The 11293-nt window shown below is 40.7% G+C and overlaps 2 protein-coding genes across 2 annotated transcripts; both read right to left on the reverse strand.

Annotated features, from left to right (window-relative positions):
• Positions 1 to 1974: 1974 nt before the first annotated feature.
• Positions 1975 to 5377, reverse strand: LOC112296020 (uncharacterized). Its single transcript, XM_073528933.1, has 7 exons — positions 5351 to 5377; positions 4008 to 4695; positions 3613 to 3747; positions 3187 to 3280; positions 2924 to 3018; positions 2643 to 2810; positions 1975 to 2286 (listed from the first exon to the last, which is right to left on the reverse strand). The coding sequence occupies exons 1-7, from the start codon at positions 5375 to 5377 to the stop codon at positions 2087 to 2089; spliced, it is 1407 nt and encodes a 468-aa protein (XP_073385034.1). The 3' UTR covers positions 1975 to 2086.
• Positions 5378 to 6000: 623 nt separating this feature from the next.
• LOC112295737 (quinolinate synthase, chloroplastic) lies at positions 6001 to 10907 on the reverse strand. Its single transcript, XM_024547641.2, has 9 exons — positions 10409 to 10907; positions 9483 to 9701; positions 8744 to 9085; positions 8247 to 8531; positions 7868 to 8086; positions 7493 to 7672; positions 6749 to 7255; positions 6347 to 6508; positions 6001 to 6218 (listed from the first exon to the last, which is right to left on the reverse strand). The coding sequence occupies exons 1-9, from the start codon at positions 10604 to 10606 to the stop codon at positions 6171 to 6173; spliced, it is 2160 nt and encodes a 719-aa protein (XP_024403409.1). The 5' UTR covers positions 10607 to 10907; the 3' UTR covers positions 6001 to 6170.
• Positions 10908 to 11293: the final 386 nt, after the last annotated feature.

Consider the following 11293-nt stretch of genomic DNA (forward strand, 5'->3'; position numbering starts at 1 on the left):
TTATTGGGAATGACAATTAGTTTTGGAAAATTCCAATGATTGGATTATGAAATATTTTATGCAATCTTTTATGATAGTACAGTATTACCTATTATTGTCATAAGTTAGGAGAAGAGGAGAAACAATGAATGCATAAGATAAAATTTTTGATTGTAATATTTTATTTGATAGAATGTGGAAGGCATTGTAGATTTCTTGATTGTTTTAGTTGATCATGAAACAGTTAATTATATGACCTTAATGTGAAAACTCATGCAGATAGTCTTTCCTTGTGTTCAAATCTTCTTATATAGGTTTATTACAATTAGATTAATCTAGAGTAAGTAAAATAATAATCACGGGAATTAATGAGCATTTTGATTTAGAGATCTTAGATGTCATACAATAGTTAAAAAAAACCTCCAAATAATCCTAAATATAATATACAAAAATAACTTTGATTTCTTTTGCTATGTAAAAATTGTACTATGAGAATGTATCTTTTGAATTGCTCCATTTCTTTTGCTACACACAAATTATACTATAAAAAAAAATTTACAAAAAATTTAAAAAAACTTGTAAAATTGAAATAATTCATTACATTATCTAAAAGAAGCAAAAAAGTCAAAAGGACTCACCTCCTTCATTGCTTCCAATTTCCAAATAATACAAACAATGCAAAAAAATCAACTTCCTAATCAATTATAAAATATAGGGATGAATTGTTAAATAGATTGTAAACTTCACAAAATATAAATCTTTTTGATAAAAATGAAGATCAACCATGCAGTAAAAGAAAGCCACCACTTGTTTTCTTGAGCAATTTTAATATATAGATTAACTAAATCTATGCCATTATGACAAAATCTCAAGAAATTGAAATTTGAGAGTAAGCCCCAATATCCAATATCAGCCTTCATTGTACTTTGAGTCCTATTCTACCAAGACAATCGACTTCTTTCTAAAGAACCACATAAACTTGAGCAAATTTGATCATTCAAAGCTTCTGCAAATCCTAAACTTGTTAGAGGCAAAGTGGATATTATCTATCTAAGAAAAAAAAATATAACTAAATCTATAAAATAAATATGCGTATATGTGTATGTAAAAGTGAATCGAATAATGTAAAAAAACATAGACAAAAAATATATATATATATATATATATGTGTGTGTGTGTGTGTATAAAAGAACTAGATAATGTAAAAAAAAATATATATATATATAAAAATAAATATAAATATATATATATATATATGCACGTACTTAAAAGTGAAAGAATTGGATAATGTGTGATAAGAAGAGGAAGTAGAGAAATAAGATAAGGCATGGAGATGGAACATTTCATGGGATTAGAAAAGTAGTTACGGATTGTACATGGAGCAATGAAGAGGAGGTAAGGATGTAGTTAGAGCATAGCATCTCCGGCAAATCAATACTCTTCGAATGCAGTAGACCTTCCATCTTTTTTTTAGCTATAGCTGTAGTTCTTCTATGAGAGCTATCTTAAGAAATACGAGGAAAATCCTAAGCAAATATAATTGGCTGCATGAATTGTATGTACTTTGGGCGCATCCAAAGAAATGAATCATGTTGTACTAAGGAAATAATGGGTCGAACTTGTTACGCTTGCAAATATATACTAATTAGCCAGCCTCTTTTCTTCTTTTAAAATCTTTATGCTTCACTGTATTCTCTTTATGTAGAGGCATTCTGGCTTTTAAGGTCATAGATCAATGATAAGGTGCTCAATGAAATTCAAGGTTTACTGGTCTGCCAGCCTTAAAATATTACCGAGTCTCAGAAGTTTGTGCTGGACTTCTAATCCTTGCCACATTCTTGTGATTGTTGCGAATGTTTGCTTTGCTTGTTGGAAGCAACACAAGTGATCTTGAAACGAATGGCTCAAGTTAGCTTTTCATTTGAAAATTTGTAAAGTGATTTTGAGCAATCTGGCTTCCCCATAACTGGGGTTGGACTCATGAAAGTCTAATAATGAACGAACGGAGGAGAAATTTAAATGAATCCAGAAAATGAAATAGCAATTTTGGTTTAGTCCAGTGCAAACTAAATCCATGCCATTATGACAAAGTTTCGGGGAAGATATTTTACACCTTCACAGAATTGTCAATGCTCCCCATGAGAGACTCTTCTTGTAATCTAGCAGTTGCACCAACGGTATCCTCCATACGTGAGTACCATTCTTGAATTTTAGTGGAAGCTAGCATATCTCTTCCAGTATCGAGAGACTTGATGGGCCTCAACACCCCGAATACTGCAAGATCGGCTAGATTTGGCTTGGAGCCCCCTGTTTCAATGCAATACAACATAGCGTTATTAGATGCGTTTAAAAGACGACAGCTATTCATAATTTACAACGAATTGCATGCAACTCTAGCTCGGTCACCATGGAAGCATGGAAGATACGGAACATTAACTTACTGGCATTATCATACGGTATAAACCACAAAAGAGACTTCAAACACGCTCATAATAATCCTTATAAAATTCCAAAATTTTCAGACTACTTACAAAACTACAATCATATATTGTATGATGTTACTAATAACCTTGACCCTCCAAATCACAAGCTAGAAAATAGGCATAGCTTTCAAAAGAACATTTCAATGGGAAAATGATTCCTCAAAGAAGTTAGTCGATTACCCATAAATTGTCGACCGTCCAAAGCCTTCACCCACTCCTCAACAGCATCATAGAGAGAAATACGCTCATCAACAATATTATGTCGCTTCTTTAAGCGCTTACCGATGATATACATGGCAGCAGCTCCGAAATACTTCCCAGTAGCCCTTTCCATCATGCTAAAGTTACCTGCGAAATGTCATCAGAGTAAGTACCATTTGAAAGCGTTCCCTAATATAAGAATAGTATCAAGGAGAAACACGGACGATGGTCGTAAAGATCCCTATTCGCCCAATGCTCACCACTAGTTGTCAGATAATCAAGAGCTTGCAAAGACTCCCTTGGTGTGCGATAGATGTTGGGTGATAAAAGGTGTACAAGATGCTCATCCACCCATCTGTGACATTTAGCACACCGTTCTGTAAAGAGAGAACGATGAGGTGAACAGTACATGACCAGGAGAAATGTTTTGCTATCCTATCATAAGGTCAAAGACAGCATCTCGAAAGTAAATACAAGTTAAGTACTCTAGCTACGCTACTTCTCTCTTTTAGGGCCAACAAACCTGCGCCATCTCTCTTCTTCATCGGATTCAGGCTTCAGTGCAGGGGCATTTGCATTTCCTCCCTCTATTCTTCGGGTAAGCTCTGTAATAATTGCTGCAAACAATCCAACCCAACGTTCTAAGTCACTGTGATTCACCAACACAGGAGCCTTCAGCATCATAAACTACTCATCTTTGTGACGGTTTACAACCCGGAATCTTCGTCATACATGAGTACTTGTACACACTTTTCAAAACTACGCTCCTGCGCCCAGGAAGCTACACGAATAGGTAAAAAGCAATTCCGAGGAGCTACTTACATCTCGGATGAATCTCAAATTCCTTCACAAATAGTAACAGATAATATTCACAATTTGGATAAGGTGTCAATGTTATGATCCTGCTCAGATTACCAGGGGAGGACAAAGGACTCTGCATTCAGTGTACCTGTAGAATCTTTGAGTGCTTCACCATCCACGACCAAAATAGGCACCTTCTGGTAATCAGACCACTTTATCTCTTTCTTGCCCATAGGATTCACTTCAACTACTCTGTAAGCTATATCATGATAATCAAGAAAAGCTGCAATTAACACAACCAAAACCACGTCAATAAAGAGGATAGACTCTGTGTTCTACTTTTCTGGCGGTTTCATCTTCGGAGGCACAACAGACAGCAACACTAAACCAAGGAATTCCTAGTTGATTCCTAAAAACCACTCGATCGCTTAAATAGTACTACAGGCACGAAGCTGCGCACAAATCGTCCTGAACGCACCACCTATTCGAACCCACGCAGTCACGCTAATCCAATCACTTCCAAAATCCCACAGAAAAACCTACCTTTCACTTTATTACAAAACGGACACGTCTCGTACTGATACAACACAACGTCCTTCGGCGCAAACCGATCAGCAACACGCTCCTTCCCATACGCCACACCAATCGTCGACGTCGCGAACGAGAGCGAGAAAGAACCCGCACCAATCCACCTCGCATTCCAGCTCCTTCCTCTCGCATCCTCCTCGCTCCATGTCCTCCGATCCAATCCAGACGAGTTCCCCTTCGCCACTCCTGCTGCCTGCATTCCAAACCTCCGCACATCGTCATGGCCCTCACTCGTCCAAACCACTCCCGCGCACCGCTGCACCGCCTGGGCGCCACTCCGCGCCCTCGCGCACCGATGCGCGACTGCCCTCACTGACATCATCGTTCCAGCTGCTTCAGTGCCAATTCTCCCCGAAATAACAACAATACTTCTCGCCCCAATAACAAAAATATGTTTCTCGCCGCAATGACAACAATGAATTTCTGTGCAGCGAGCGAGGCAATGGTGGAATCGTAGGCAATCAACCCCTAACATGCGCTCAGCTCTCTGCCGCACCAACAGCTCCCACTCTTCGTTAAGCTTCAAGGGACAAGGACGGCGTCCACAGGGAAGGCTTGCAACCGCAGTGCCAATCCAGGTCTCTTTATCAAGTCCCAAAATTTGATCCGACACCTGGTTTGGTGTTCGAGCTATTCGTGGAATCTAGGGGAACACGTCACTCTGTTCCAGACGGCGTGTCCGTATGGGGAACGCCCGTTCCCAATCATTCGGCTGTCGAATCACCGACCGAACTCCAGACCTAGCAGTTGCCTTGAACGTTCCGACTCTGGATGAAACTTGGCTCCTGAATGGATGAAGGATGTGGGTTTTGTTGTTAAAGTTCTATTGATATTATGTAATATATTGAGGCTGGTAATATATATATATATATATATATATGTGTGTGTGTAAGTATGCAAAGGTTTTAATAGAATTATTTAGTGTTGATTATAGACCACATACTCTTCCTCTTCGTACCAAAAAAACTATTTTAAAAATTATTTCCAAAATTAATAAATTTTCTATGTTTGTGCATCATGAATAGAAGTTTTAAAATTAATAGATGAATAAATACCGTGGTATCATTTTTGTTAAGATGGTGTAGGACTTAAATTAAAAACTTGGGCATGAATTGTATAAAAAATGATTGGTATTTTTTTTGTTGGTAATTGTCATTCAAAGAAAATATTTTCTTGCAATTTTAGCCAATTACTTGTAAATAAGAAGAAATCTTTGTAGCCAGTGATTTGAATCATGTGCCTATGGCTTAAACAAGAATAGATAATGAATTGAAAGAATGAAGAATACAAATGTATACACTTCCACAGTGCTGTTGTCCCACCATGTACCTGATGTGCCAAGTGCTCTATCTTGCTTCTCAATTTAATACTTTTCCAACTATTCTAAAAGAAAAATTTTAACAAAAGATTAAAATACATATATTCAAACCATGGTCATTACAGCATGTGAAATTCATTCACACTTCACATGAATTTTAATTGTTTATTTTTTTTTTTCCCTCTACACCTCCAATGTTATCCAACAACATGACCTAAACTGCCAGAAACTGATTGTTTCCAAAACAAACCATCCCTGTAAGTATTAAATAAGAAAAGTTATTACAATGATTCTGGGAATGACCACAGGATTACATATTATTTACAACTCCACTTTAAATGACTTAGTTTATGATCACTTACAAGGAAAAACATAAACCAAGTGCACATTATTCATAGAATTGATCAACATATGTAGAAATTAATTTATGTGGTATTAGTACTTGGACATGACCTATACTTCACAATCTATGGTCTCGTATTCCCATATTATTCTGATAACATATGCTTTAAAAAATATCCTCACAAAAGATTCTTCATATTGTAAGTGATTTCTTTGGCAGATACTCCTCAAAATCATGAATAAACATGCAAGTTGAACATACACATTTTCAGTCATTGTCATGGCAGATTTAATGTGAGCATCCAGAATTATGGAGGTTATCAAGTAAAATTACTTTCAAATATACTGTACAGAGGAGCTTCTTGCGCTCAAACAATCTACAAAGTTGAAATGGGTATTCAACTAAACCTAATTAATCGCTCAAACCTCAAATATCCAGCCATCATTCTTCAATACTATCATCTGCAGATGTGTTGCACCAATGCCTCAGGAAGGGCTCCAGTAGCCTGTGAAAACAAAACCAAATACATTGTCTAGTAGTCCATACATGAGAATTACATCAAGCACTTCCAGAAGCATCACATTTTAACAACTTACAACCTTGTGAGCACAAAGATAGAAAAATTTGAAATACCTGGAAATGGCGCATGTGAAGGATAGGCTCACATCCAAGGTCACCAAGAGTCTGCCCATCTATCAAAGTTGTATATGTGCGTGCATGGTGAGCTGTGAGGAGAAGTTCCCCTGGAGTCTCAATCAGTTGGCAAACTTGTAGCAAAGAATCCAAAGAGTTCATCTGCACATATTGAAATATATGTATATATTAGAAACATTTTCAGACTGCTCAACTATCCATGAACAATGGCAGTTCCAGAAAGACTGCAAGAACTTAGATTGAGAAAACCAGCATGCATCCCACAAAAAGTAAAACTAAAATTTCTAGGACATTGAGGTAGAGTCCTGTCTGTGTTAATCCTAAAGCTCTACTGTAAGCAAGAATATAGCCACTGACTAGGGGTAAAAAGTTTATACCGACCTTCATGTAATGACATGATGCACAGCCACCACTTATTGAACAGCCCTCTCCAGAACCCACTCCTGGAACAACTGACAGCTTCGCCAGGGTTGAGTCGTAGGCGCCGTTAGTATTTGAAGATGATGTTTCACTTATAGCCTCTGATGACACTGGAAATACAATCTCCACCTCCACTTTGCTGCCTCCATGAAGTTCCTGATGGTCTGCTAACAACTTACGAACTGCTCCCACAATTGATGTCACCATCCCTGATTCTGTTCCCAATACAAATTGAAGCCTGTCCTCGAAACCTCGCTGCAGAGCCTGCGAGACTTGTTCCTTGATGAAGTCCAAGATGTTTGACGTTGATCCTACTACTCCCATACCCCTTTGCTTTGCTTCCATGGCAAGTGCAAACATCTCCCCGGGAACCTCAAAATGAGCTGTATGGAAAGCATCTCCATAACCTTGTCGCACTCGGCCGACTACCTCTTTTCCAAACATATCATGCACTATACATGTCCCCTCCTGCGTATGCAATCAAATGGGCAAAAAACTTTAGCAAATGGTATGTGTCTAGCAAATCAATGTTGACTATAAAAACATGCATTCATCAAAATTGACCTCTTAGTATGATACAGTTAGGGCGCAGCTTCAGCTTGAAGATATCAATTGAAATGTCTAAAACTCACTTGTCCAATCAACACACCGGTTGCACCAACCTACTCTTAAAGGTAACCCCTTAAAAAGCATGAGAAGGAATACCTTGAAATACTTCAGGCGAGGCAGAAGTGCTGCAATAGTTCCTCTTGTGTGTGATGGATGAATGGCAGCTATTTCCTCATCACTGAGGGCAAGCATTTGTTGAAACATTTCAACCAGGTTTCCTCCCATGTACGAATCTGGGCCGTACCAAACTGTCAAATCTGGCACCTGAGCGAAACCCTGTCATAACAAACATAACAATCCGGTAAGTTCGTTGATCGTTCTGAACTAACTCAATACCAACTCTCCGAGAATACCATTATCAACTTTTACACAGTACTAATGTGACAACATGAGATGAAGAGCACAGCCTGCCGAGAAAAAGAGAAAGTAGGAACTATTACACAGATGCCTGTGAGTAATGTGTCACCGAACCTGCAAAACTGTTTGCACGACATTGGAGGATGTGCAGGTTATGGTTGGCACTCGTGAGTGAGCCTGAGCTTTCGTTTCAAGAGACGTGTTTATGTAGATAACATGCATCGACTTTGGCGTTTTAGATGCTTCTTCCAAAAACTTGATATACGAATCGCTCTCGGCTGCCTCCGCCAATGAACACCCAATGTGGTCTGCAGACATACGGTACACACTAACCTGGACAATGCAACACCGCCATTAACAATTCAACGGAGGAAACTCCTCTTGTGAAGTTTTAAAAAACCATTCGATGTCGAATACAAAAAGTAAAGAAAAGAAAAAATGCATGACACTAATCATACTGTATTCGAGCACTTCGCAGGGGATCGATAAATACCTCTTCATGCCCAGCACGGTCAAGGATTGCACGAACATTCTCGGACATGAAATCTACACCCAACACTGCCACGTGCTTGCACCCTTCATTCGCCATTTGGACTGCACGGTCTGCCATCACTAATGAATCTGATATGAATATGTGTGGCCATAGCTTTTGAGCTGCCACCAGAACTCCTTGCACTTCCGGATCCATGTAAAAATGGGCAACAACTCCAATCTTCTTCTCCTCTAATAATCTTGCTAGCTCTTCAACTTTGGCTTTGTCAGGTGAAAGGTATCTCGCCTGCAAAAAGCACTGGTACGCATAAACAACCGACGCAACACCAAAATTAACCAGTCTCTACTCAGCATGAGAAGCATCTGCTGCCGAACATTCGCTTGTTCTGTGGAAGACGAGTGGCCCTGATGGCATTGATTGTTTCTACACGGGCCCAGTATTATAACAAAGTGCGGAACGCTTTAATTTGAAGGTTTCTAGATAAAAACGCGTCATACCTGCGCTTTTGCAAAATCTCCTCGTGCAACAATATCATCAGCTGTGATAAGAAGGGAAGGAAATGGCTCAACAATCGACAGACCAGCTTTCTTCGCAATCAACATACTCGTGCGTTTCTGCAGCGTAAGAAGTACGTTGGACCAGGTATTGGCACGCGATTGAGTTTCCACCCCAACCCTCAAACCTTTCAGGACACTAGCTGGCACAGTAAGCAACTCTTGAGCTGTTGCCCCATTGAGTCCATCCAGCAATATTGAACAAAGTCCACGAGTAACCTCCGAATCGCTGTCCACTTCGAAGTGAACCCTCCCGTCGTTCGACAGTTCCACTGTAAGCCACACCTGTATTCAAGAAGAAAACCATCTTTACTTGAAAAACTCGTACATAGTTTTAGTGGTTGGCTGCAAACTTTCTACGCAACCTTCGGGTGATAGGCAAACGACTTAATCGCTGGCAGATCTAAATATTGATATATAAGGATCACAGTGGATAGATCGCTAGTCATTAGAAAGACACTTCTAGACAGGTGAACATAGCTTGACAGTTAAACTAAACTTCAAGTTCTAAGTATGATGATTGAGGACGGCATCGTAATGAAATCAAAGAACAATCTTGAGACAGGCTACAAAATTCAAGCACTAGTACTAGAAGGGAGGGACTGCCGTGCAATGTCCTTCGAAAAACTAAGCCTAGTTTAAACCGCTACAATGTATACCACAGAAAGAAAAATGTATCAACCTGTGACGTGCAACCCATCACTCGATTCTCAGAAACTTTTGCATTTGTAGGCAACCGAGGCATCATCTTGGCGCGATCCAAAACACGTTGGATTCGAACACGGCCCTCCCCAGAACTTGAGACATTCTCCACAAGCTGCTGTAATTTCCTCAAAGCACTCCGGTCCTTGCTGACTTGTGTCAACAATTCTGGTTCCACAAGTGCACTTCTAACCGTAACCTGAAAGTCACGGAAAATAAACAAGTAAATAAAGTCATTCAGTCACTTACATCACATGCCATACTCGTTTCGCGAAATACAATGACGATTGGGACTGTAAACAATACACTTCTGACATATTCCAAATTGATATATTCTTTTCAATTAGTAGTTAAGAGTATCAAAAACACGCACAGACAGGTAGAAACGGAGATTGAGGCTGACAACCACAAGAGACATGACATGAAAAGAGCACTTTGCCAGTGTTAGATTATCATCCTAGCCTGGACCAAAGACCGTAAATGAGGGTACTGAGCTCATCGAAGCCACCGTTTTACATTCGATGGGCGGAAAACTACGCTTCTGCGAATAATGACGTCACGGCAAAAGATCGGGTGTTGGTTGGGTTGGATAGGAGACTTCTAATCACAGAAGAGTTTGCAATCTCCTGCTTATCACTCTACTTGAATTGCGAATAGCGGCGGACGCCATAGACAAAAACCGATACGCGATACGATGCACAAAATGGCAGGAAACACATTCCGCGATATCCAGCCTCAGCAAATATCCGCAATGAACAGACTTTCCACACACAAAAACTTACATAGCCTCAGTAATCACAGAAACACGAGGTCGCGAACTCAAAAGCAAAGCTGTGAACCGAGATCTTTACCCATGCACGCAGAGTACTCCATGGAAGATCACGATCATTATTCTCTTGAACTTACCAAGCCTTTAAATTGAGTCCGATTGGAAAACTTGGCGCGCCTCCTCAAAAAGTTCCTGCATCCAACCTCACGTATCTGAAGGCTTCTCGGAGCCAAAGAGATGCCAGTCTTCGTTGCTGCCCCAGAGTGCACATTCGTCAGCGCCGAGAAGGTCACCAATTCCCCCACCACAGGCGTTGAGGCGCCCAGCATGGCCATGGTGAGCAAACGACCTTGCCAAACCAGGTACAGCCCCTTCTCAACTGTCAAGCAGCTACACCGCCAACAAACTACCACCCACACACCTGCAATTACTTCCGCAACTCACCACACAAACACAGGCCCAGAAACCTTAACAGCCTCGAGACGATCAATCTACGCTTCGACTTTAGGAGTGGGGCGGGCGGGCGGCTCCTGTGTGTCAAACATTACGGCCCACAAGCATCAGTAGATCATGAACTACCAACTACAGTGGACGAGCATCACTGGCTTCTTCTCCCTTTCCGGAAGGGCGATGTCCTTTTCGTTGAGTATCGGTAACTGAATCTAGAGCCAAACATGGACGGGGTCGGAATCCCCGTGGTGACGAATCTGGTGCGCACATCGGACGACGACCATCGCAACGTCACACCCAACTACCAAGCCGTCACTCATGTGCCACACATTTTCGGTTTTGTTTTTCCTTTTCATTTCTTTCTCCGTGCTAAGGCGAATCCAAGCAGCTTGGGTGACGTCTTGTTGCCCCACAACCCGCCTCCGCCTTGGGGCCCCTGGGTTCGCTCTGTGCGCCGTTGGTCGGCGATCATCGACGATGGTGGTGCACAAATTCACGTGCAATCTCGCGTCACGCCCTCCTCCCCCCTCGGAGACGCCGATACGTGATCCAAGCTTGCACTTTGGGTGAAT

The sequence above is a fragment of the Physcomitrium patens genome, chromosome 19 (assembly GCF_059467195.1).
Source record: "Physcomitrium patens ecotype Gransden chromosome 19, ASM5946719v1, whole genome shotgun sequence".
Taxonomy (NCBI): domain Eukaryota; kingdom Viridiplantae; phylum Streptophyta; class Bryopsida; order Funariales; family Funariaceae; genus Physcomitrium; species Physcomitrium patens.

What these genes read in the sequence shown, in the direction of transcription:
- LOC112295737 (XM_024547641.2), bottom strand. Translation starts at nt 10,606, where the DNA reads ATGGCCATGCTGGGCGCCTCAACGCCTGTGGTGGGGGAATTGGTGACC. An exon ending in CTCGCCTGAAGTATTTCAAG is followed by an intron (nt 7,256 to 7,492) that starts GTATTCCTTCTC and finishes TTGCATACGCAG; the next exon opens with GAGGGGACATGTATAGTGCA. An exon ending in CATCATGTCATTACATGAAG is followed by an intron (nt 6,509 to 6,748) that starts GTCGGTATAAAC and finishes CAATATGTGCAG; the next exon opens with ATGAACTCTTTGGATTCTTT.
- LOC112296020 (XM_073528933.1), bottom strand. Translation starts at nt 5,377, where the DNA reads ATGGTGGGACAACAGCACTGTGGAAGT. An exon ending in GTTTTGTAATAAAGTGAAAG is followed by an intron (nt 3,748 to 4,007) that starts GTAGGTTTTTCT and finishes TGTTAATTGCAG; the next exon opens with CTTTTCTTGATTATCATGAT. An exon ending in TGATTATCTGACAACTAGTG is followed by an intron (nt 2,811 to 2,923) that starts GTGAGCATTGGG and finishes GACATTTCGCAG; the next exon opens with GTAACTTTAGCATGATGGAA.